Here is a 26,896-nt window from a genome sequence, read left to right as displayed (position 1 = left end):
CACCAAGGAGTACATCATCACCTGTTGTTACTCCAAAGACCACCCAGACTTCGGACCGCCAAATATCTGAGTTTATAAACCTGATTTGTTAGATTTGGATGAATTATGAACCCTTTGCCCTAAGAACAGGCTCTGATGTCAAGGGGCACATTGTTCTGATAACTCGTACAATTGGAAACAGGTGGTTATGGGATGTCGTATTTGGTGTTTGAGACAGTGTTCCTGGTCTGGTTGTTTTTAGGTTTGAGGTAGCAACAGCCATGCATATGCAAAGTCACTTATACATAGACATGAGTGTATGCAAGGCTCAACACTGCCTTTCAGACACACTTGATAAATACTTGCGTACACACCCCGACACACACACTTAGGCACAGACTCAGGTAGGGCAGCCGTCAGGTGCCCTGGGCGGTTTGCCGCCTGGTTAGTATGAAAAGATTATTTTCCCCCTAAAAGGTGCTCCACTAAATGAGTGAGATTGTTTTGGGCAGAGAACTGCTGTAAAGGGGGATATGATCAGATGGGGCCTGACAGTCTAAAGCAGCTGCCAAATTGAAACCATTTATCAAAATCTGACGTCTGAGATCCAGTCACCAAAAAAGTAGTTTATTTGTAAATTGATACTAATAGTGAGCATATATTGTCTGGCCCCTTTGATGCCCTGATTTGTGGTGGAGGGAGAATGTCCCCATCAGCCGTTATATATTTATTTATTCAAAAGAAAACTCAATATGCAAATAGATTTTCCTCCGCCTTCCATCCAGCTGCGAGCTTTCCCGACATTTTAGACAGAATGAAATAGCAACAAGAGTAACACCTTAAAGCTTGCCATTCGTGAAGTACCTCATTGCTCTCACCCAATGTGACTTGTCAGGATAGACTCACAATATCACTCGGGAACAGTTAGGTTGACATTTCATCCCTTTGTTATCCTCTCTCCTTTCCTTTTCTTGTAGGACAGAAAGGTTGGCCAGGAGCGATAGTAGAATGTTTGTCTCTTAGGCAGGGAGCAAAGCTCCCCTAAGCTACATCCAGAGGCTATAGACACCAAACCCTGCTATTGGAACCAATTAAAGTCAAATGTAATTATTTATTTTTTACAGGAAGAAACAGCAAGTCTAGAATGGTGGGAATAAGAGATATTCCATGTAAATAATGACAGGGGGGAAACACTAAGATAGGAAAACACTGGCCATCGTTCCTCTGGGCTCCTTTGGTTTTGGTGTTTTCCTTTGTAGCCGAGAAACCCCTGTCGAGTGATTTCATTAGGAGGTTGGCAACCACACTTCTCCAACGAGCCGGTGTCAGAGCTGGAACCCTAGCTCCAGTGATGGACAGACAGACCAGACCGGGGCTAAAGCATGGCCAACTGGTCACTGATGACCTCGGAGGCTGGTGCTGGATCAGGTTCGCCTCTAATTTCATTTCCAGTCTGCCTTGGCTGCAAGCGGACACTTCCCTGTCCAGATCTATGGAGGATATGTGAAACGAGTTCAAGCTCTAGCCTCCCCTCATTGCTCAGCATGGGAGGCACTCCGTTCCAGGACCTTTGCGGTAGAAGACCCAGACCCATTCCCAGGTCACGGCAAGTTTAACGGCCTATGAATCCTCTTAAATAGACACCTGGATGGTGATGCATTCCTTACATGTGGAGGGCCTATTTTCCTAAGATACGGCCACACGGGAGGCCTGTTTTGATACAGAGCAAACAAACAAATGGAGACAGAGCTAAAAAGCAACCCGAGGTGAAGAGTTTGCCGTCTTATTGGCCAAAATGTGTTAACGGCAACAACAAAAAATTGGTTCATATGAGGTATCAAATGTTCAAGGAGAATAGATGTGTTTTCTACCTGTTTGGCCATTACATTGGAATTAACTGCCAGGGTTAGGGGACAATTGTATTTGAATGCAATTGTTAGTGCGAGGATGGAATAAAAGCCTGCACACCCTGTAGCTTTTCAGCACCTGAGCTGTGTGTGCGCACCCCTGATCTAGATGATGTACTTGAAGAGATCAGTTTGGTGGTATGATGTGGAAGCGGTAGCTAGCCATAGCTTTTCCTGTGTGTTGTAGCTAGGTGGTATGCAGAGCCAGGCTAGGGGGGATTTATCATTGTTAAGGGACCTGTCGGATGACTTCTTCTCCCGGGTCAGCTGATCTCTTCTCTCCGGGCACCTCTGGATCCAGGGAGCCATCCTCCCATAATTGAGCCCCTGGAAAGCAATGGAAGAAAAAAAGAAAGTGGAATATGTCTGGAGACAGACGCAAGGAGGACTGGGGCGTTGGGGGCAGGGGCTGGGGCAGGGGCAGGGGCTGGGGCTGGAGCTGGAGCTGGAGCTGGGGCTGGTTGCAGGGGCTGGGGTAGGGGCTGGGGCTCAGGAGGGTTGGGTTAGGTGAGGTGGGTAAAAGAGATATGCTGTTCAACTATATGACGTATGATCAAGGTGCATTCCATAACATTTCCACATGAAAATAGCATATTAAAGTACCGTATGTCTGTAACAGTAAAGAAATTAAATTCCGTGAGAAGTACCTTTTGTTACGGTGTCACTAAAATGTTAAAAAAATACCTCACCATTACAAAATTTACAGTCAAGGAGAAGTGAAATAGACAGGGTTTCCAGTCGATAGGTAATTAATTGTAATTTAACTTATCGATTTTCTCAAATTCAACAAATCAATTGAAGAGAAACAATCCTCATATAAGATGATCTGCATTTTTCAACTCATGAATCAAATCGGAATTCATTTCCTCAATCGACCTGACTTGAAGATGACGCCAGCCAGTTCAGGATAGAGGGATTCTATAATTCCTGCTCTTTCATATCGTTCGCCTTGTGAGTTATTCCACCTGGAGCTCTGAAGTACCCTAAAGAGACATACACTCTCTAGATGTGTGGTCTGTCGCTCCAGAATGCTGGATGTGCCTTTCCCTTTTGGCCCTGAGACAGACAAAAGGAGAGCATGGTGGATGAAATGGTTTCCCCCTCTGTCTGAGGTCGTAAAATAGACATATACTAGCTAAAACCTGTTTTTCCCCAAGTCTAAGTCATCAGTGTAGAGGTTTCCAGGATAGAGGCTGGGAACAGACCCGTCCTACTCTCACAGAGGGAGGGATTCTCTTGTTGGGCCAACTTCTTATCCCTCACTGGCAGTAGACCCACTGAGGATGAAGGAGAGAACACTCCTTTCCCTCCCTCCTGCCCCCCCCCCTCTATCTCTCTCTGTCTCTCTCTCTCTCTGTGTCTGTGTCTGTGTCTGTGTCTGTCTGTCTGTGTCTGTCTGTCTGTGTCTGTCTGTGTCTGTGTCTGTCTGTGTCTGTCTGTGTCTGTCTGTGTCTGTGTCTGTGTCTATCTCTGTCTCTGTCTCTGTCTCTGTCTCTGTCTGTCTGTCTGTCTGTCTGTCTGTCTGTCTGTCTGTCTGTCTGTCTGTCTGTCTGTCTGTCTGTCTGTCTGTCTGTCTGTCTGTCTCTGTCTCTGTCTCTGTCTCTGTCTCTGTCTGTCTGTCTGTCTGTCTGTCTGTCTGTCTGTCTGTCTGTCTGTCTGTCTGTCTGTCTGTCTGTCTGTATGTCTCTCTCTATGTCTCTCTCTATGTCTCTCTCTATGTCTCTCTCTCTGTCTCTCTCTCTGTCTCTCTCTCTGTCTCTCTCTCTGTCTCTCTCTCTGTCTCTCTGTGTCTTTCTCTCTGTCTGTCTCTCTGTCTGTGTCTCTGTTTCTCTGTCTCTCTCTCTCTTTGTGTCTGTGCAAAGTGCTTGCATGCATGTGAGAGTGTGTGTTTTCTGGATGCTGAGATATAACATCCCAGACTGTACATTACTCCTCCATGGTTAGAATTCGGTGTAAACCATGTTATTGTTCTATTCTTATTCTTATCCCAGAGTATTCAGTGCATTTTCAGTGAATCTTTCCACCCTTGCATATTCCATGTTTGATGTTTATTCATATTGCAAATGGGTAATTCCAAAAATCAAGATATTACCTTTATATTTAATTCAAGTGACACTCACTTTATACGAGCACTAAACCAGCATTTAACACACCATGGACAATTCCATAGTATCTTCATCCGCCGAATCTCTCTGTTCATTGTCTGTGGTGATTATTGAATGAGCCGACATGCTGCTTCTAACCCTCCATCCCTCTTTCCCTCCGTCCATCTCTGAGAGGAAGTGCAGAGCAGTCTGAACCCCCCCCCCCCTCCCTAGAGGTGTGGGCCAGTGATAAGAGATTATGATGATAACTGGGAGATAGTGCATTACCGTATTGATTGTGTTAAAACACCCGCGCTCTGATTGCCGGCACTTGGGCTGACAGGAATCCAATGGCGCTGTCTCTCCGCGCCGCTAAAAGGAGAGGAGTGTATGTGCGTGTGCATGTGTGTGCGTCTGTGTGTGTGTGTATGTGGATATGTGTGTATGTGTGGTATGGTTCACGGCAAGGCAGTGCACCGCCCATATCTCACCTCCACACACACACATGCACCACAGCTGCAGTACCACAAGGCCCAGGCATAGATAATCCTTGCTGTTATGTCGCAAAGTGCTGTGATGTATTTCCAATGGTCCAAGTCAAGTAACAGGAAATGTAATGAGGTTCTCAGAACAGACGGCCTGTTCTTGGTTGGTTATCGAATGGTTGTTATTGTTTAGACCAGCATTACTTATTCTACGATAATAATCTGGAACAGGGTTTCCCAAACTCGGTCCTGCCCCCCCTGGGTTACATAAATTTTTCTATCACTACACAGCTGACTCTAATAATTAAAGCTTGATGATGAGCTGGTTATTTGAATCAGCTGTGTAGTGCTAGGGGGGGTGTCCTCCGGAGAAGTTTGGGAATCCCTGCTCCGGAGAATGTACTCCAAAGAGTATTTCCTTTGCATTTGTTTGAGAGATTCTGGTTAGTTGGGGCAGTTCTTATGATCCGAAAATGGCCACACACTTCAAACAATTGAACACACAAACACACACACAAACAGAGTAGCACCAGCAAGCAGTAAGGCCTCGAAGGCGTCATTAACTTGAGAAAGGCTGTCGTGTTTGTCATTGCCTAATGAAAATACAAGAAGAGAGACCGACTGTGGCAAACACACACACACCAGTGTGTAGAGGCAGGAATGTGTGCGTGCGAATGATTGTGAGTGCATGTGCTTGTGTGTATGTGTTTGTATATTGCTGCGTGTGTAAGTGTTTGCGTATGTGTGTGTCCGTGCGTATTTGTATGTGTTTGAGGCGGCAGGGTGGGAAGGGGTTGCCAAAGTTCCCTATGGCAGGCAGGGTGTTGCAGCCGCCAAGCCTCAGAGACATTAACTAACTTCTGTTTTATAATGGAGATTAATGAAGCGAGCGTATGCCAGAGGGGAGGAGAGAGGATGAGAGGGGATAGGATGAGAGGAGAGGAGGAGAGGAGGGGTCTGAGACACTCCTCACAGGGGTGGATATGTTGGCAGTGCCAGGGTGTGACAGATTGTGCCCTCTCTCAGTGGATAGGGGTTTGGGCGTAGGGACTAGGGGTGGAATAGAGAGTGACAGGAGCTATATTGCTTGGTTGCAGTGGGGGTAGCGGTGTGTGTGTGTCTGTGTGACTTTGTGCCTGCAGGATAGCTGCGGGGTCAGTAGGAGTGTGGGGGTAGGCAGGTGGGTCGGCATGCCCACTAAGGAGAGGCACAGAGGAAGGGCACACTGGCACGGTGGATCTCAGATAGATCTGCAACATAATTTGATCACTCTTTTGTTGCTGAGAGTTTTCTTGGAAATGCAAACTTTTGTGTATTTGAGGTTTAAAAAGGCTTCTAAAGTTTGTAATTGAAATTTTTTCCCCTTTCGAAAAATGTATCAAGCCCTACAAAAAAATGTCCGTTATTTATAATCCACATAATGATATACCTTTCCTGTTGATGCAGGATTATTTTTGTGCTGTAAAAAGCTGGCTCAAATTAAGATCCTACGTCTGTACACACGCATGGACGCACAGACATACACACACCCATACATACACAAACACACAAACTCGAACACACGCATTCGTTCACACATGCTCTTTCTAAAAAAAAATGTGCACATGGTAAAAAAACTAAACCAATATGTTAATAAAACAAGGGAATCTAATTTCCTTTCAAGCATATATTCAGGAGGGAATACATTAAGTTAAGAATAACGCACACACCCCTTCCTCACTGTAACTCAAGTCAGTATCCTTGCCCATCTGGGCAGATGGTTTTTCCTCAGGCTGATTCGACTGAATCATTTTTCCTGAGGTCATATTTTGTCGTGGGAAATGGGGGACAGAAAAGAAAGAGCGTCCTCGTGCACTCTTTCCCTGTCAAACACTGAACACAGGGCCAACAGTGAGGGAAGAGTTAAATGGTTAAACGATAAGAAAAACAGTTATTCCCGGATACATGTTCACCACAGCACTGCACATTTCCTTTGACAGCGTTTCGGTCAAGTTCAACTTTTTTTTCTTTTTTTTTTTAACAACACAAGGAAAAGTCTAGATGTGTTGTAGGAACCAATCACGCTCCAGAAAAGCAGACAGAGGCCCCTCCTCGTTGTAATACCCCAGAGACCTCCAGCAGAGGCTCCCACAACACCAGCTCTCATCCACAGAGCCCTGGAAACAACAACCAACCCAGCCCTCCCGACCTCACTCACTCCTCTTCTCTGTCCTCTTCACTTCGCATCTCCTTTCCACTCGCATGTTATGACGTCCCATCTCTCCTCTCCTCTCCTCTCCTCTCCTCTCCTCTCCTCTCCTCTCCTCTCCTCTCCTCTCCTCTCCTCTCCTCTCCTCTCCTCTCCTCTCCTCTCCTCTCCTCTCCTCTCCTCTCTCATTCCTCCAGTGAAAAGGCACAGGACCTTGTGTGAATGTGTGATTGTTTGTCCCCCAATTTAGCCCCAGAGATTGTCAGCGACGCCTCCTCCGGCAGACCCTATTTATCTATCTATCAGGCCTGTTATTGTTATTAAGAGCCATCGCCACGGCGACCCACTGGGCTAACGGGGAGAGATTGGACACTTCCTCCTCTGGGTGGTGGGAAAACAGCCCGGGGGCAATGGAGGAGGTGGGGATGGAGGGATGATGGTGGGAGAGAGAGAGAGCAGGAGGGAGGGGTGAATTAGGCAGGGGAAATTCAATAAACAGATGCAATGTGGCTCTAATAAGCTGGGGTCTGAAGTGGCGGATCGGAAGCACTGAAGGCAGTCTGAAAGTGTTAATGGGTTCCCACCACCTCAGGCTTCTTCCTTCCCCCTTCCCCCACTCCCTCCAGGGTGCATCGGCAGCCATTTTGATTAGAGGCCTGGTAACGATGCCCTCTGATCATGACAATTTGTTACTATGTGGTGCCGTGACAAAATGTGTGCTCTAACAAAAACGTAAACCCCCTGCAAGCCGAGACATTAGAGGTTGAGAAGGGAGTGGTTGGGCCTAATACTTGAGATGTCTAAGTGCTGACTGGGAGAGAGTATAGTGTGAGTGTGTGTGTGAGAGAATGGGAGAGGGGAAATGAGATGCAGACAGCTGCTTTCTCTGGGTTGTTTATCACACATAGGCCTTGCCATTAAAGCTAATCTCTGACTTGTACTCTGTAAAACAATGATTACATTTTGAATGCTTTCCCCATTTTATGACCCCAACTCCCAAAATCCAGGTACGACTCTTACAGCAACCTATTTATAACTTTCAAACAGAGTTACAGTGAATGACTTACGCTCACAAAACCAAAACATCCCAGATTGTTTTACCGCTTACATGTTTTAGGTCTTAATGTTCTAGGTTTATACGAGCAGTAAAATGTTTCTTCAGATTTTTACTATCAACCATCAACAAGTTCCAGGATTCTGAAATTGTAATGAGTGTGGAATCTTTCATGTAACTCGGTAACATACTGTGTTTTTATTCAAATGAATTGTAGTATTCAGTAACATGTGATGTGATGTCATTTCAGGAAGTGCTGTTAAAGCGATCAGCAGACTTAGTAGAAGCCCTGTACGGAATGCCCCACAATAACCAGGTATGTAATCATATAGATTTTTATTGGCTCTCATCCTTTTAAACATATCCCTGGCATTAATTGAAGTTTTTCCTTTTTTGCGACTCTAAAACGCGTGAAGCGTTCTTATTTTTTGGGATTTATCACAGATTAAATTAACATCCCATTTTATATTTCAAGAACAGCCAGGTCACAAGGACCTGGGAGGCCAGGATAGCTACCCATGTAGTGTCTAGATGGTAGAAGTGGGCTAAATGTACTGACTAAGAGGAAATAAAGGGTAACATGGCCCAAATAAAATATATGATCAGGTTCATCAGGTCAAAGAAATACTCAACACTACACATAAAATCTCTAAACTCACAATTCTCTCCACCTTCCCCCTCTCCCTGTCCCTCCTTCCCATCAGGAGATCATTCTGAAGCGGGCAGCTGACCTGACCGAGGCACTGTACAGCGTCCCCCGCAGCCACAACCAGCTGCCTTCGCTTAGCGGCTCGGCCGCTCACTCCGGCATGATGGGAGTCAACTCCTTCAGCAGCCAGCTGGCCGTCAACATCTCCGAGGCCTCGCAGGGGGACCAGGGTGAGTGTCACAACCCCCCACTATGACCCCTCACTCCACGACCCTCACCCTTCACCCTCTGATCTTCTCACACCTTCTCTGTGTATTGGTGTCCCTGTAGATATGATCGTCCTATGTTTCTCTTTAATATAAGCTTCATGGCTATCCTTTAGCAATACTTTAGCTGCTTTTAGCAGCCATATACGTCAGGCGTGGCCATTTGTGCGTATATACGCTCAGTGAAATGTGTGTATGCCTTTGTATGTATCTCTCTGTGTGTATTTTTGTATGTATCCCTCTGTGTGTTTTTTTGTATGTATCCCTCTGTGCGTGTGTGAGCGTGGACGTGTTTAACTATACTTGTTGGGACCAACAGGAGACATTTTGTTAGTCCCCACAAGGTCAAATGCTATTTCTAGGGGGTTTAGGGTTAAGGTTAGAATTAGTGTTAGGTTTAGAATTAGGTTTAGGTTTAGGGGAGAGTGAAAATAGGATTCTGAATGGGACTGAATTGTGTCTCCCCACAAGGATAGTTATACAACACTGTGTGTGTGTGTGTGTGTGTGTGTGTGTGTGTGTGTGTGTGTGTGTGTGTGTGTGTGTGTGTGTGTGTGTGTGTGTGTGTGTGTGTGTGTGTGTGTGTGTGTGTGTGTGGATGGGGTAGAGAAGGGGTGTATGAGAAGGGGAGGTGCTAATGAGTTAAAAAATGCAGACGAGGTGGCATGAATAAAACAACCAGAGTTTAGACACTGAAGACAGCAGCTCGGTCAAGATTTCAGGGAGCAGAGTGTGAGTGTGTGTCTCTTTTTTCAGTGCATGCTTGACACCATTGTTGCAAGTGTGAATTCACTATTTATACAATTCCAAAAATGCGTAAGCATGTTATTATGCATATATTATAACGCAAAGCCCTCCACACATGCAGGCATGTATGCATTCACGCACACACAAACACACACACACACCACTATCCTAGAGAGGGCTGTTTCCTTTGACAAAGCCGCACTGTGACTGATGCACAGGAAATAGGTCTGAATGTGTGATGAACAGATTGGCTCACGTCGGACCTGAGGATACAGGCAGAAAGAGGAAATGCGAGAGATATCTTGAGATGTTTTCTCTCCCCTGACACCTCAGCATAGTTCCTCCCTTCCTCCCCTTGTCTGCTTTTCACATCAACCTACGAGTGAACACCTACAGTAATCTATGAAGTCATGGGAACAGGACTGCAGCCATCGTGAAAATACAGAATTCCATAGTGTATGTCCATAATCATTGGAACATTGCAACCCAGAATCAGACTTTTTCCCACCTACTGTAACGCCTCTTTGTGCTCCTAGAAATGACATACTATGATTCAAATATTAATATAGAGGGCCGCTCATACGCCAAGCTTTATGAAAGGAATAAGCAATGCAATTTACTGAAACAATTCCAGACGAGCGTTATGGATCTGCTTTACATCACGTTGTGTGCAAAAATGGATTATATCATTCCTCCTCTGGCATTTGTCTTCAAACTTGCATCCACTCCACTTGTTTTACTTCACGTTGACAGTTTCCTCTGGAGCGAGTAGGGGTACTACCCGGCCCTTGTGGCGCGTCTCGGTCTCGTTGACCTCCAGAGGCTGTCCGCGATAGCTGGATAGGGTTACTGACTGCTCCCCCTAGGCTAGGCCTGTCCTTCATCTCTCCCCCCAATAGTGGAGTGGAGTTGCCTTAACTCTCTCCCCCCTCTACCACCCCCAGCCCTTAGTTGATTGGCCCTCATCTAGGATGTATTGAATACCCGTTCTCCCTTCGTTATAGCCCTCTTGCCTTCACGAGGCACTAGGGCTCCTACCCATCTGGGGGCTTAGAGACCAGAGAGAAAGGCACAGTGTGCTCTCACTTCCTCTCCATACTTCTTTCCTTCTCTCTCTCTCTCTCTCTCTCTCTCCCTTTCCCTCCCCTTTCTCTCCCTCACTCTTCTACTCTTTTCTCTCTTTCTCTCTTCCCACTTCCTGGTTTGAGCCAACGCAATTCCCAGCAGGAGAGCGATTGATGGAGCGCTACCCTGGGATCAGGAAGAGTGCAGGCAATGGGAAACACATGTCAGGAACAACAGTGGAGGGAGGGCCAGCAGGGACAATCCCTTTCAAAAGCCACACCGTGTCCGATTCAACTCTTCAATTCATTGGGGAAACATGGAAACTTCCCACTATGGTTCCATTTTGATAGGCCCGACTCTTACCAAATCTAATGATCACTTTTGACATAATATTTATTAACCCGTGTTCTGATTTGAAGTGTAAAGGGAATTGTGCTCAAACAGTTAAGGGAGAGGGGAAATGCTGCCTCGGGTGGTTTTAGTTCTGGAGGTGAGCAATGCAAATCGGAATACTCAATATTAGAATAGTAAAAATCAGGTCCATGCTTTTGGAGTTAGTCAATGGAATAGAAATGTGATGTTGTTCAAACTGCACTGTGCTGATGCCATTGGATTAACTATAGCATTTCCTCCTTTCGTCCAGGTTACTCCCGTAACTCCAACAGCGTATCGCCCCGTGGCTACGTCCCCAGCTCCACGCCCCAGCAGTCCAACTACAACACCATCACGTCCACCATGAACGGTTACGGAGCGGGCATGACCAACCTGGGGGTGCCAGGCTCGCCCAGCTTCCTCAACGGCTCCGCTGCCAACTCCCCCTACGCAAGTAAGTACAGTCTTATTTGGTCCCAATGATCATTAATATATCTGATTGCATCTCAATGCGTCAGGTCTCAAGGCACGTCACATTCCGTGGAGGGGTGGGGGGTGTTATTTGGGTAGTTATATATGTGGTGGGATAGCAACACACGGTTTCATTAGGACAGTAATACTCTGATTCAGTCCAGGAGGGATGCAGTGTCTGCTAGTTATCTCCTACTTCCTGTTTACACAGTGATTGGCTTAGACCTGGGGCACAAAGTGTGTGGACTCGCACCAATTTAGTATTGATCAATTCAGTAGAGGCAAAGAAACAGAACATACCTGCGTCCACTGCCATTCTGGAGGACTGGTGTTGAGGACACCTGCTGTAAGATCTGCATTGGAATTCCTCACACACACATCGCGTAGATGACATCACAGGGATTCCTCCTCTCTCCCTCAGTGCTAGAACCCTTCGGTGTCTCTGTCCCTGATCCTTTCTTCTAATTGACATGCTTAGAGTCACGATTCCACTCTGAGGTTACAGGTGTTTTAGAACTCTGGTTGTCGCCCACTGGGACTTTTTGAGTTGCTTATTGTTTAGGCTACAGCATCACAGATCAAAGTCTCCCAGAGACGTGTTTAGAGCATGGCAGACAAAAACAATGCCAGCGTCTCAGTGGTTGTAGATTCTGGATACTAAACTGAAAGTAGGTTTTGTTCTGGCATTTGATGTGGAAGGTTATGTGTTGTCTACTGAAAAGAAAGGTTGGGTTTGTCTGTCTGTACCATGCATTGTGAAAGTCTTCATCTGCTTTGCCTATACCTTGTTCCATCTCCTTCATTACTGACCGCTACTAACATTCTAACACCCTCATAGTATCGTTCGTGCTTTGGGTCAAACCCATTAAGTTGGATTAGTAACAAAAAATCTCAACTGTGATGTTACAGAGCAAGTATAAGTCAATAGTTCAAGGAAGATGAAACAAAAATAACTATTCACATATAGGGATGCACATAGTTTGCATTTTGCCATCCATTTTAGACTTCCATTTAGAATTTGTGAGATATGGGACTATAAACTGCTTCAGGGGTTTATACTTTACTGGAATCATATTTCTTGTGGTAAAATGTGCAATAACTACAGAGACTAACCAAGCCATTATGGGGGAGATTGGGGTATCAAATACACTGTGATTATAATACAATTGCTTTATTATCACAGTCAGCATTTCATACATGAACATTCTACACATACTGTACACACATACAAACAATTATTTTTTGTTGTGAACATGGATGGAGGTTGCTGCTATCCTCAAGAACAAGGTATTGTTGTGTCAAGTCTAAAATGGGCCTTCAAGTTATGGATCAACTTTGCAAATATTGTGCACCTTTTACTCCGGGCTTGTTACTCCAGACCTTGACCCTTCTTCAGGCAGGCATTCATTCCTCAGCCCCCATGCATGTCCTTACTGTTACAGTTCATCTCAGTCCACTCACTCACCAACCTCTGTCTGTCTGTCTGTCTTCTCCGTCAGGATCTACCACCTCCCCCTCCTCCTCCTACTCCTCCTCCTCCTCCTCCATCCCTCTGTTCTCCGGTGGACCCATAGGCCCTTATTCATTCTCTCCTGTCCATATGATCTCTGCAGTCAAACAGAAGAGCGCCTTCGCCCCTGTCGTGCGGCCACAGACCTCCCCGCCCCCCACCTGCACCACCACCAATGGCAGCAGCCTACAGGGTGAGCATCCCACCCCTCTCCTGCCTCTCAGTCCCGTCCACTTCTGCCTGGGTTATTGTTAGAAAGGGCGTTGTCATGGAGACCCTGTAATGCTAGAATTCACATGACATAATGATGTGGCCTGAGGTAGTAGTGGATTGAAGGTCAAAGTTGATCCATAACTTCTGGCTCTTGGTAAAGTAGATTTTGGAATCTGAGTGACTTTTCAAAACATTCATCACAATCAAATAATTTGGCTGAGAATCTTTGTTGACATAGAGTGACTGATTATAAGTCAATGTAACATGACTGGAAAAGTTATTATATTTGAAAAATATAATTTTGTCATTCTTAGGTTTTGCAGCAAATCCATATGCATATCATAATTACCTCAACACACGGCTTTTCATTTAAGAGGGTGTGTAATGATTTTCTATGGGATATGTATCCTTACAACATTATATTACCGTTTTATCGATGCAAAATGTGTTATGGATACAAAACTTCTCCCCACTTTATTAGGTAACCAGCGTGTCTGTCTTTCAGCCATGGCAGGTCTAATAGTCCCACCTATGTGAAGAGGGCCTTCTGCCAGATTGACCACATCCCCACTAGCTCACAGAATCTCTACAACGTCAGCTTAAATCGCATCAACCTCCAAAACAGGACCACCAAGCCTCTTCACTCCTGGAAACAGAACAGCACAACAAAGAAAATCCAAGTAACCGGAAACCCGTAAAATGACGCTAGATTATCCTTGTGTTGGTTCAGTAGTTGACTTCATCGTCACTTTCTGTGTTTTGCATTTTGGGACTTGTAAGCCATTCCTTGCCCAACAGGTAGCATTCCCACATAGATATGTATGAAGGGTTAACTAATCTGAAAATATAGCAATGTGAATAATAAACTGTGGTTTTGAAAGGCAGATAGTTACTCCTTGTCGTGTAAAGCATTGTCCTGCGTCCTACAAGGTTAATTTGCATGTCTGAAAAACAATTTTGACTGGATCTTCTAATGAACCTAGTTCATTGTCAGTCGTATAACCACTGTGAGCAGGTAGAGTCTAAAGGCCTACAGTTCAAAACTGTCAACTATGGAAAAAGTGCAGAAGCCATGAATATCCAACACTCTGTCAATTGTCAGACTCAAAATTGGTGGGAGTTTCAATGAGAATTCCCCACAATGTCTATAAAAAATCCTCTTCAAAAAGACAACTGATATCTAATGTCGTAGTCTTTTAGCATTTTAATTTGTGTACCATAGCTTTTAATAATATGCGTTTATCATATCTGAAGGAAAATGCAGTAATTTTCTAATCTAACGAAAGGGTTGGCACACATTCTGCCAAGGAGCAAATAGCAAATGTTGTACTAACAGCCCGAGGTTTTGAGGTTAAAGGGTTTTAGATGTCTACCATTTTTGAAACATAGTACAATAGATATATTTCCGGGTGTGTTGATTGGTAGATTTTAACCAGAAATGCTTGCAGCAGTTTTAATCACATTTAGGTACCAGATTTCTTGTTATTCTTCTGATTGTGCTTATTTTGTATGTATTTATAAAGTATGTTTTCGGATTCCTTTTGTGATTTAGGCCTGAATGATAGTCTTAAATATATATGTAAACACATTTGATGTCTTAATACCTTTTAGATATTGTAAAAAGAGTGATACAAGGAGAGGAACAACCCTTTTGTAAAAACTAAAAAAAGTCAAACATGACATGGTCACCCTGTCTTTCAAAGCAGGATATACGCCCCACCACTTTTGTATAAAAATGGTTTTCCGATACTATATTTAACTTTTTTTGTATACAGCATTTGTGTTTTCGCCAGTTCTCCTTGTCCTTTGTGTATTATTGTGAAATGTGTATTATCATGGTTATTTCTTAATGCACTATTTTAGTTGGGCCACTTACAAGAGCAATGCATCTTAGCAAGCAAGAAAAAAATACAAAAAAGGAAAACAATTACAAAAAATGGAGAGAAAAAAATACAAAAGACAAAGGCTAGTACAAATATGCACCAAGATGTTTTTTTTTGTTGTAGCCATTCTTTAATTCACATTTTTGTCATTGTGGCTAAAATGGCAAGGTTGTTTTCATGTGAATTTCTCAATTTCAAAAACTCTTCCATCGTAATCCTCCATACTCCTTACTTAAAATTGTAGGCGTATCCATTTTTTGTTTATTGGTTAGAATTCAACTCCTTTCCCATCTTAACTACGGACCCAAGCCTATTCCTTGTGTTTTGGTGATAATGAATGTAATACACATGCCTGTAATACACATGCCTGAATCAGCAGCGAAGTTGAAAATCAAGTACACCCTCCAATAACTGCTGTAGAGGGACCACTCAAGTGTAGGGTTCACCGATCTCAAGGATCCTTCCATTGATGTTAGTGTTGTTGGTGGTGTTATTGTCGTTGCATACAATCTGTATCATGTACTTATGCAATTTGTATTTCCTGTAATGCAAGCTATCGCTCCACATTTCAGTGGAATGGTTTTGAAACGTAAACGAACACAAGACATAATTGATGCCTTACAATAGAACATGCTCCAATACAATGCATTTTCATTATTTTGATACTCTAATTGAAGTGTGGTCTTAGAATAAAATACAAAAAATGGAGTTATGCTGTTGCAGATTTATTTATTCCTTATTTTACCAGGTGAGTTGACTGAGAATACGTTCTCATTTACAGCAACGCCCTGGGGAAAGTTACAAAACATAGTAGAAATACATAGATGTCTAAGAATTAGTTACAATTGTCATTCATTTGATGGTTTTGAATAATCATTTGAGCTGCAGTGGATGTAGTTTAAACTAGGATATGTTGGACGATACATCCTACAAATTTCCACATAGCCTGTGTAACATAATGATAGTGGACAATAGGTCACAAAAATCAATGATGCGCCTGATTAAACCTTTGATTTTATGCTAATTCTGTGCAGTGATTGACATAAATCAGCTATCATCAGGTGGCATCAACATGTAGTCATAATGTGGGCTTGTGAAGAAGAAAAAAACTGAAGGAAAAATCTGTTGCACCACTTTGAGAGAGCCATTTTTCAATTACGAGAGTCAAGGCCAGCTCATAGAATGTCATCTGAATTCAATATTATGGACTTCTAAACCCATTTTCAATGAAAACACAAGTTTTCTCTTCGAGTTAAATATTGGCTGACTTCTCACAATCCTCCCCTTCACCCCCATGTATCCATTCCATCCCTATACTGAGTTTTCAAATAGCTTGCAAAATATGTTTTTGTTTGTTATAGTTGTAGAAAGATTGCTTTTTGCTGCCCTGGTTTTCTGCAGAGGTTTTTTAAATTGCAACGTGTACTTTCTCAATGTTTAATTCAATATGAAAAGGGGAGAGGTACTGCATCTTTGTCAAATATGAAATGTACCATCAAAGTATACTCTATCAAAGCACAATGTTTAATTAATGTCTTTAAAATACAAAAGGGGGATCTCTCCCCCACTTTTCCTTTTCTGTCTTTGACCATGCTGTAAATAGATGCATGTTTTTTTCTGTGATCCAGTGCTTTTTGTACAGAAACAGACTAATAAAGAATACATTTGGCTTGAAAACTGTCTTGTATTGTTGATGTTCTAGGTTCTGCATTGGAGTTCATTTTGCATAAGAGTGGCTTATCTACAGATCTACCATAATCTATTCCCTCACATAGCAGGGGGCAACAGGAATCAAACTAAGTACTCCTAGCTTAATAAGAAACTTTCCAGACAAGCTCATCCTTCAAAAGCTTCAACCTTTTGGACGCTAGTTCTAGCCAACACTCAGTCTATGGGAGATGTGTGTGCAATAGCCTCCAAAGACCACATTTTATGATGAAAATCTTGGCTCTCAAACCCTCGAACTGGGCTTCTCAGATGACATATTGACCGGTGCGTATCTGAATCAATCATTCAAAGTCTGAGTAAGAGCAACAATTCCTCCCTCTATAAATGATAGCATAACATCAGGCAAAAAGATAATCTCGATGGTTGCAAGCCTGGAGGTTGACTCTTATGTGTACTAAACTGTACAAAGTGACTTCATCACTTCAAGGCACTACACAGAGAACACATAAGACAATTCCTTTGAGCACGCTAGTGTGCATTTTTGCAAGAGTTAATGGGTTTGTGTGTATGCATACCCGTTTGATACGGTGTGCAATGTGCACAGGCTTCCTCAGAGGTCATAGGGTGTGGCCCTTAACTCTGCCCGATAGCTCTTTTTGATGCTATTAGAGTAGACCAGCAGAGGTTATCAAGTCTGCAGCCCCTTAGTAGGAAGTCTGCTTCCAATCTTTCAAGCACGTAGGAGGATCACAACATAAGCTATCTGAGACTTAGCATCTGAGGCTGCAAACGACAACTCCGATTAGACACCATTAGCTTTCTCAGCCACAGGTTGTGAGTAATTAACCCTACTTTAGTAGTCAGCAGTTTCTTGATGAGTTTTGATGACTCTTTGTTTGTTGGTATACAGTGCTTGTTAGTAAGAGCCTTCACCCAAAGCCTTCTGGAGCACGTCCATAGAAAACCAGAAAGCCATCTCCCAGAACCCAGAGTCCTTCTCCTGTAAGCCTCCGGTGCCAGAGCCAAAACACATCTCGACTCTGCCAAGTGAGGGCGGAAGCTGAGCAGCCCAGGCTATATAAAACATGGTCACCATCCCATAACAAGTGGTTTGTCGTGTAGAGAAGCCATTAACGGGTTTGACATATTTGAACAAGAGCGCTCCATAATACATGACCAGGGTTTCCTCTGTAAAGATTTAATGTAAAAAAGGTTCTTATTCGGCCACTAGGCTGTTGATACTTGAAGGTTGTGTGGTCACACTCTGAAAGAGGAGGATGTTGTATTGTTTCTGGGTGATTTGGCTTGCAACACATAGGGACTAAGTAATGCATCTGCTTGAAGGGGGAAGGAGGGGAAGAGGAAGCTTCCACTAAGAGGCCGAAGCCTGACCCCTATTCATATGACGGCCATGGTGCACCTCAATACTTTCTGGAAGCCTCTTTTCCTATCATCTAATCACTTCAACCATGCTGATCTGAAAGGACTGGATGGGTGTTAACAAGAGGGAACATTCGACCTAGGCTATCAAATTAGATAGCCATAGTTGTCATAGTACAGAACGCAATCATTTTAATCAGAGTTGTAATAGATTGTGTTCAGGTGTGTTTTGTTTCAGGGTTTGAGCTGAGTGAATTAGGTGACATTATGACACTCCACAACACCATACATCTGCACTCCGAAATGTTGAAGTATTAGACCATTTCCTGTGTGTTGATGTCATGGTGACACCGCAGGCCTGGCTTTGGGCTGGGGAGGTAGCGGGGGGGGGGGGGGGGGGGGGGGGGTAGAGGGAGGGGGGTTCATAACAGTAGAACGGCACTCAGGACTTGCACAGGAAGTGCTTTGGGCCTCAGCCCGAGATGACATTGGAGCCCTCCGCCAACTCTGCACAGTTGAGAAGGTATGTAAATCACCCGTACAAAAGTTCAACCTAGCCAGCCATGTTTCCTGGGAAGGACTGATGCTCGAGGAGCTTTGGAAATATGATGTTGGCCCATCAAAACCATGTGTTGCACAACCTCTGCACTGTCAAAAAAAGAGCACATATTTCAGTGTGAGGTTCACTGATTTTCTCATCTTTTGGAATAAGGTTAGAGAGTTGGAGTCTGAGTGTTTAATAGTCAGTGAGTCCCTCAAGCTTTTGGTACTGTGACAATGTGACGAAGCAAATTGTATTCACAGGTGTGTCGTTATCTTTATAGCCTATGACATGTCTGAGTAGGAAATGCATACGGCCCGAGGCCCCAGGGGTTCTATAGTCTGGGATTGGAACCTGCTTCTGTCCTATCAGAGGATGGGGTTATTGTTTATGGTAGTAATGGACAAATTGTAGTATTCATTTATTTATGACTCTATTCAATCTGTATAGGCGAAGCGTTACAGATTCCGCAAAATAAATGTAAAGCTAATTTCCGATTGAGCCGCCATATGAAGCTTTTACTGTGAATGCAGTCTCTGCTAATGCAGGAACATTGCCTTTAAATTTCAACCCTCACTCTGTAAAGCTGAACATCCGGGATGCGCATTAAATAGAGCATACAGTGTATTACAATGATAGTATCATCCACAGTAGTATATCAATATTATTACTAAACAATGTAATACTTTTTTGTGAATGGAGGGGTCTACTAAGATGTTGTTATACCATGGATCATTTAGTTATTTGATTTAGGACCCTTTTTCTTTGATTTAGGACCCTTTTAGGAACTTTGGCTGTAGGTCTAAAAAATACATATAGAAAAATTATTTGATTAAAAATTTAATTTGGCCTACTATTAGCCCATAGAAATACATTGAATAACACATACAGTACAGCCCGTGGGAACTCCACGGTTGGAAAAGACTGTTGGAAAATCATTCCAGGTGAAGCTGGTTGAGAGAATGCCAAGAGTGTAGAAAGCTGTCATCAAGGCAAAGAGTGGCTACTTTGAAGAATCTCAAATCTCAAATATATTTTGATTTGTTTTACACTTTTTTGGTTACTACATGATTCCATATGTGTTATTTCATAGTTTTGATGTCTTCACTATTATTCTACAATTTAGAAAATAGTAAAAATAAAGAAAAACCCTGAAATGAGTAGGTGTGTCCAAACTTTTGACTGGTACCTTACATGGAAAAACAGTCCAAAAATGAATCAAAAGGACATATGGTTTGAGGAGTCTGAAATGCATCTGAGAGATCTAGGAAAGCATCAGGAACAACAACCAAAAAATTACAAAAAGTTGTGTAACCATGGTTCCAAAGAATGCTATTAATTTCCACAAAATTTTTACCGGTTGTAATGGGTTTCCTTTAGACATGTCTCTTGAAGCTTGTGGAGCAGAACGTTCATGTTCGTGAGAGTCTCAGCTTTTGATGGTGGGGTCATATTAGTTTGTACCTCAAACCGTTTGAACTTGACATCAGTGACTTGAGACGAGTCCCATGAAGCTTGTGGGTGTCGTAGAATAAAACTGAGAATATGTTTGCATTCGTGGGCTTCCCAGCTTTCTAGAACTGGGTCCAAACCGTTTGGATGCTACAGACATTTACGTGTGAAGTCTCTAGCTTAAATAGATGGATTTTGATGCCGATTTTATATCATTATGCCGATTAGATCGACTCTAGGGGATTTTCATTCACTGATGCCTCTCCCCTACTACTACCACACACACACACACACACACACACACACACACACACACACACACACACACACACACACACACACACACACACACACACACACACACACACACACACACACACACACACACACACACACACACACACACACACACACACACACGCGCACAGAGCTTTTAACAAGCATGACAAGTGTTACTTGATCATGTTAGTGAATATGCCAAAAGGCCAAACCACATTTTGAAAATTATGCTGATATATAGCTTGTACCAGCACCATTTCCCCCACCGGCTGGTATAGGCCTGTCACGCTCCCGTGACTTACCTTCTGCTTCTTCTTCTCACTGAGGTCAATGGTGCATGGAGATCCCCACAGGGTTGAATCCTCGGGGTACATTTTACGGATCAAATTGTGTAGCTGAGGGTCATATCGTAACTCTTTCGTAACTAGCTTTACCACCCTGTGTTATTGCGATTTACTCACTAAAATAGTTATTGCTCGCTATGAGCCTGAAATGGGGGATTTAATTTAATTAAGTTTAATTAAGTCCAACGGAAAAATGTAAATAATCTGATTCGTCGGCAATGTCCTCAGCAATTGTTTTCTGTGCTTGCTAGGTAACGTTACATCTGGAAAATGTTAACAAAATGTTAATGTCTCCTTTACCATTCTATGTTGTGTACGTATCATTTTCTATAAGTGGTTTGTGATTGGGAAAATAGAAATGGCATCAAATGAATACATAGACCTTTAATGTTGGTGTTATAGATATGTTCATTAATCATTATTGTCTTCTCTCTTAAGTGCACATACTGTGTCCTAATGTTTTTCCATCATTTCCTTGTCATCCCCTTCAAAAAAAAATTGCTCCCATTTCTCCATTCCTTTCAGCGTATGTATATGCTGTATTTTATACCATCTATTGCATCTTGTCTATGCCGCTCTGTCGTTGCTCATCCATATATTTATATGTATATATTCTTATTCAATTCCTTTACTTAGAGTTGTGTGTATTAGGTAGTTGTTATGGAATTGTTAGATTACTTGTTAGATATTGCTGCACTGTCGGAACTAGAAGCACAAGCATTTCACTACACTCGCAATAACATCTGCTAAGCATGTGTATGTGACCAATACAATTTGATTTCATTTCATTTTCATGATCATGTTATGACAGTATTATGAAATCACACTTTAAAATGGAAGTGTTTTGTATTATCAAGTCATTTCAAATGGTTGTAAATGCAGTCAGCTGTGTGTGTAAGTTTAGGGCAGGGTTCTTGATGGTTAGTGTCACTGTATCACTCAGTGATCCCTCAGCATGGCTCTGGGATGCTGCTACACAGGACCTTAGTGAAACCCCCGGGTAGGAAACCCAACCTCATAAATATGGAGCAGAGCAGGGGCAGTGCTCCGTTTCTAATGGTCCCCCCTGGAGATCCACAGTCACTCTCTCAACAGTTCCCAGGAACCATGTATGTGTATGTGAGAGGAGAGGGAGAGAGGGGGGGTGCGAGAGGGAGAGAGAGAGAAAACGTCCTTTGTTTGGTTTTGCTGTGACTTTTTCCCCCCTCCTCCCTAGGACCTCAGTGAGATGTTTTCTCGAAGACAAGCAAAGCAGAGAACACCTCCCAGAAACAAAGGAAACAAAAGCAGAAGACTTTACACCTGTTTCCCTTTTTCATCTGTCTTCATCTGTTTGAGGGAGGCAGGATGTTTAGCTTGGCTGCGACCTGCCCCATGACTTAATCCCTGGGTGATATTGTTAACGTTTTTTCAAGAAAATAATGAAAACCAAATGCAGCGTGGGACCCCGTTTAGATTTTCAGGGCCTACACTTTAACAATGTTACATTTCCAGCTATTGAGGCCAAATAATTCAGTTATGTTTCCCTTGTAATATTATGCCAAACATGAGATCTTTACTTTGTCAAATCTGGTAAGTATCAAACCAACTGTATCAATAGGAAAACAGCTTTAATAAGCATTCCCAGAAGAGAGCCGAGAAACACCTCTCACCTGGAAGCTATTAAAGCCGACAGGAAATGGAGGCAGAGATCGAGTGCTTCCCAATAATCTGTATCCCCCTGGAGAATGAAAATATGTAGATTCATCATAAAACATTTCTGAGAGGTTGAATTGTAACAGAAGATAAAAAATCACCAGACAGCTGGGCACCCAAGGCCCTCCAAGATTATTATCACACAAACATCTGCAGACATAACTTTTTCATATTTTATCTGTGACTTTATATCATCGCTTTTGATATCCATAATGTGAACTTACATTTTCCAGATGGACAGCCATTTTTCCCATCGGTTTGGCAATGTCTCGGTAATATTTGCCCTCTTCGCTGATAGATTTAGACTGCCTCCATTAAATTACGACTCGCGCTAAGTCATGCATGGCAAATGTTCTAGTGAAGGGGTTCTTCTTTCCATTGAAATTCCTGAAGCACCATGATCGTCATCATGATGGTCTCACAGGCCGGAATCAGTGTTAATAAATCAATCCCCAGCTTGGGTGTGCTGTCCTCTGCTCCCTTAGCTGTTTGATAAACAAATGGATTTTGCATACCTAATGAGGATGGGGGAGGTAGCGGTAAAGGAGAGAATACCTTTAATGATCGCCACAGACAAAAAAAAAACTGGCACCTGCCAAACGCAAGAAACAAAGTCCAAGTCAGGAAATTCTGGACAGCAATACATCAGTGATCACGGATGAGGAGTTCTTGTGTCTTGGCAGATTTACAGTGGACAGTGAGACATTTATTGGAAAGACAATGCATTGAAGGGAGAGTTCGCATGTAACAGTGCATCGCAGATAAAGACAACACGCGGTCATAAGCATTCCAGCCATCCCTGTAATTCAGGGTTTGTGCATGTCAGGCGTAGCCAGCCAATACAAGGTGATGACGTGCAGACGATGAGTAATCAGCAGCACATCTGCATAAGACGTCGCTCTTTTTTCGCCTCTCAAATATGAAAGGGTTATTAAAACCTTTAACGTAAAGGACAATAAAAGAGAAAAAGTACTTTTAAACTCATATTTATTGGCTTGTGGGATAGATATATCTAGCAGATCAGGTACTTGGCTTGATGGTCCTGGGAATAACTATTTGGAACCGGAACAAAAAACTGTTTTGCCTCATATTGACCGAACAGTGTCACAGAACAAAACTCATCACAACATATGGCAGAGAACACAATTTATTATCCAAACATTAATATTTATCATACAACATAAAACAATGGGTTGATATTTGTTCCTGACCATCTATTTAAAATAAATGTTAGGCCTTTTGGCTAAAAGTGTTTGTTTATGCGACGAGACTGGACGTGTAGGTGTGATTGGCTAGGGACAACTGATATGGCGTCCTTCAGAGATTCTCAAGAGAATGGACAATTATGTATAGAATCAAAAGCAACAGTATAGAGGGCACAAATGGATTTCAGGGGCAACTGATCAGTAGACAGACAGAACTGTTCATTATCCACTGCAAGATGACCTTTCCACAGAATTAGGCCTTGTCAAAGTAGTTGATTAGATAATATCGCATTTGAGTCCTTGTAAAATATGTATACTTTTGTGATGTTGGCTGGTTCACTGTTTATCACTAACTAGATACAGGTAACAGGTGATCTCTAACAATTACCAGACATAGTTAGTACGGCATTATGAATAGTAAAATCTATCATAATTTATGAAGCATGACAGGATAATCCCATGGTTTGGTGGTTTTGCAATAAGAGACTCAATAAAATTTTAGTAGACACCTCCATGGTCAAAATATTTACCAATGGTATGCCTGCATTCCATCTGTCCACCATTGGTGCTGCCCTTAAAAAAAATCCCCTCTGGGAACTGTGAAGATGTACGAGAGTTCCAGCCTTGCCAAGACTCTTATTAAAACAACGAAGCTCATAATTATCGTGGAATTCCAAAGTAGCGCTAACCATAATTAGGCCACACAGGAACAGCCTTATAAAGAATGAATGTAATAAATAAGCCATTAGATGGGCAGTAAAGGAGCAGGAAGTAAAAAACAACGCTGGAACAGAGTCTGGACAGGTCTCATTGCCTCTTGATGAGCACTTTGAGAAGTTGTCTTTTCTCGTATTTTCATTCCATTCCTAATTTTGCTGGCTGAAATTTTAAACCCCCTACATTTCGCAAGACCCTCTATATACAGTTGAAGTCAGAAGTTTACATACACCTTAGCCAAATGCATTCAAACTCAGTTTTAAAAAATTCCTGACATTTAATCCTAATAAAAATTCTGTCTTAGGTCAGTTAGGATCACCACTTTATTTTAAGAATGTGAAATGTCAGAATAATAGTAGAGAGAACGATTTATTTCAGCTTTTATTACTTTCATCACATTCCCAGTGGGTCAGAAGTTTACATACACTCAATTAGTATTTGGTAGCATTGCCTTTAAATTGTTTAACTTGGGACAAACGTTTCGGGTAGCCTTCCACAAGCTTCCCACAATAAGTTGGGTGAATTTTGGCCTATTCCTCTTGACAGAGCTGGTGTAACTGAGTCAGGTTTGTAGGTCTCCTTGCTCGCACACGCTTTTTCAGTTCTGCCCACAAATGTTCTACGGGATTGAGGTCAGGGCTTTGTGATGGCCACTCCAATACCTTGACTTTGATGTCCTTAAGCCATTTTTCCACAACTTTGGAAATATGCTTGGGGTCATTGTCCATTTGTAAGACCCATTTGCGACCAAGCTTTAACTTCCTGACTGATGTCTTGAGATGTTGCTTCAATATATCCACATAATTTTCTTTCCTCATGATGCCATCTATTTTATTTTCTATCTCCTGCAGCAAAGCACCCCCACAACATGAGGCTGCCACCCCCGTGCATCACGGTTGGGATGGTGTTCTTCGGCTTGCAAGCCTCCCCCTTTTTCCTCCAAACATAACAATGGTTATTACGGCCAAACAACTCTATTTTTGTTTCATCAGACCAGAGGACATTTCTCCAAAAAGTACGATCTTTGTCCCCATGTGCAGTTGCAAACCGTTGTCTGGCTTTTTTTATGGCGGTTTTAGAGCAGTGGCCTCTTCCTTGCTGAGCGGCCTTTCAGGTTATGTCGATATAGGACTCGTTTTACTGTAGATATAGATATTTTTGTACCTGTTTCCTCCAGCATCTTTACAAGGTCCTTTGCTGTTCTGGGATTGATTTGCACTTTTCGCACAAAAGTACGTTCATCTTTAGGAGACAGAATGTACCTATTTCCTGAGCGGTATGACGGCTGCGTGGTCACATGGTGTTTATACTTGCGTACTATTGTTTGTACAGATGAACGTGGTACCTTCAGGCATTTGGAAATTGCTCCCAAGGATGAATCAGACTTGTGGAGGTCTACATTTTTTTTTTCTGGGGTCCTGGCTGATTTCCTTTGATTTTCCCATGATGTCAAGCAAAGAGGCACTGAGTTTGAAGGTAGGCCTTGAAATACATCAATTAGCCTATCAGAAGCTTCTAAAGCCATGACATCATTTTCTGGAATTTTCCAAGCTGTTTAAAGGCACAATCAACTTAGTGTATGTAAACTTCTGACCCACTGGAATTGTGATACAGTGAATTATGAGTGAAATAATCTGTCTGTAAACAATTGTTGTAAAAATTACTTGTGTCATGCACAAAGTAGATGTCCTAACCGACTTGCCAGAATGATAGTTTGTTAACAAGAAATTTGTGGAGTGGTTGAAAAACTAGTTTTAATGACTCCAACCTAAGTGTATGTAAACTTCAGACTTCAACTGTATATACTGTAACTGATTATGCTCTTGATGACATCATCGGATATGTAGTAGTGAGATAATACATTAGCCTCTGACAATGATGTAGTGTTGGTTTTCTCATTGTACCTCTTAGTTCCCTTTCATATTATTTAAAAGTAACTTGGCATGTTAAGACTACCCCAAAGTGTTTCCCTTCAAAATAATTACAAATATTTGTTTTTAGTTGCCAGTGAGAATTTGTGATTCCTTGCTATTAGTGTTTGCTATTTATTCTATACACATGCCCCTAAAGAACTAATGGAATCATGCCCAAATACCCCCTTTTCCACTCAAATACTTACAACAGGCTCCCACAATTCTATCAAGGCTGATGAAATTGTATTTGTAATGGCTGCTTTGAAGTAAAAGGAATTATCATAGCTCTGAAAGTATTAAACTTCTCCAGAAGGAACCCTACGGTTTTATTAGTTTTACTACTGCTGTCTTTTTACGGATTTGACCGCCATCCCAGAGCAAGCAACACCAAAGTTAACGGCTAACAAAAAGTCAAAGGGAAAACTTGCCTGATTATGGCAATAACTCCTGGAGATACTAATTACCAATGGCTGTAAAATAAGTCAAACGGGTCATCCTAATGAGCACACCAGAGACCTATTGTTAAACTCCATTAAAAAGATCTCTTTTTCCTCCTCTTTTTTTCTACAGCATCACTGTCATCCTATCAAATATAACAAAACAAATTCCTCTTTAAAGGTCATTATGCTGCAATGTTCCGTAATGAATAATTTATGTAATTTTAAGCTTGAAATGTAAGCCGAAAATGGGAAATCTATTTCAAAAACATGTTTAGTTGGGAAATATTCTCAAAAACATCCCTTAATTACACGTGTTACATTTTTGGCTTAAATATTTGGATAAGGACAGACACAATCATGAAGGGGTAGCAGAGTGTTCTGTGTGTTTG

General features: G+C 42.5%; 1 protein-coding gene across 7 annotated transcripts in view; it reads left to right on the top strand.

Moving 5' to 3' along the window:
- Window positions 1–13,527, top strand: part of LOC120062001 (transcription factor COE1-like) — an 89,658-nt gene extending 76,131 nt beyond the window's left edge. For 5 of the 7 annotated variants that reach the window (XM_039011795.1, XM_039011793.1, XM_039011792.1 and 2 more), the window contains 5 exons: window positions 7,948–8,013; window positions 8,402–8,576; window positions 11,068–11,250; window positions 12,767–12,970; window positions 13,496–13,527. In XM_039011795.1, coding sequence (XP_038867723.1) covers window positions 7,948–8,013; window positions 8,402–8,576; window positions 11,068–11,250; window positions 12,767–12,970; window positions 13,496–13,527 — 660 coding nt within the window. The remainder of the gene's footprint in view (window positions 1–7,947; window positions 8,014–8,401; window positions 8,577–11,067; window positions 11,251–12,766; window positions 12,971–13,495) is intronic. The other 2 variants (XM_039011797.1, XM_039011796.1) reach the window with 1 other exon arrangement.
- Window positions 13,528–26,896: the final 13,369 nt, after the last annotated feature.

The sequence above is a fragment of the Salvelinus namaycush genome, chromosome 17, assembly GCF_016432855.1.
Source record: "Salvelinus namaycush isolate Seneca chromosome 17, SaNama_1.0, whole genome shotgun sequence".
Classification (NCBI taxonomy): Eukaryota; Metazoa; Chordata; class Actinopteri; order Salmoniformes; family Salmonidae; genus Salvelinus; species Salvelinus namaycush.
The sequence above is the reverse complement of the archived record's forward strand: the minus strand, read 5'-3'. Positions and strand labels throughout refer to the sequence as shown.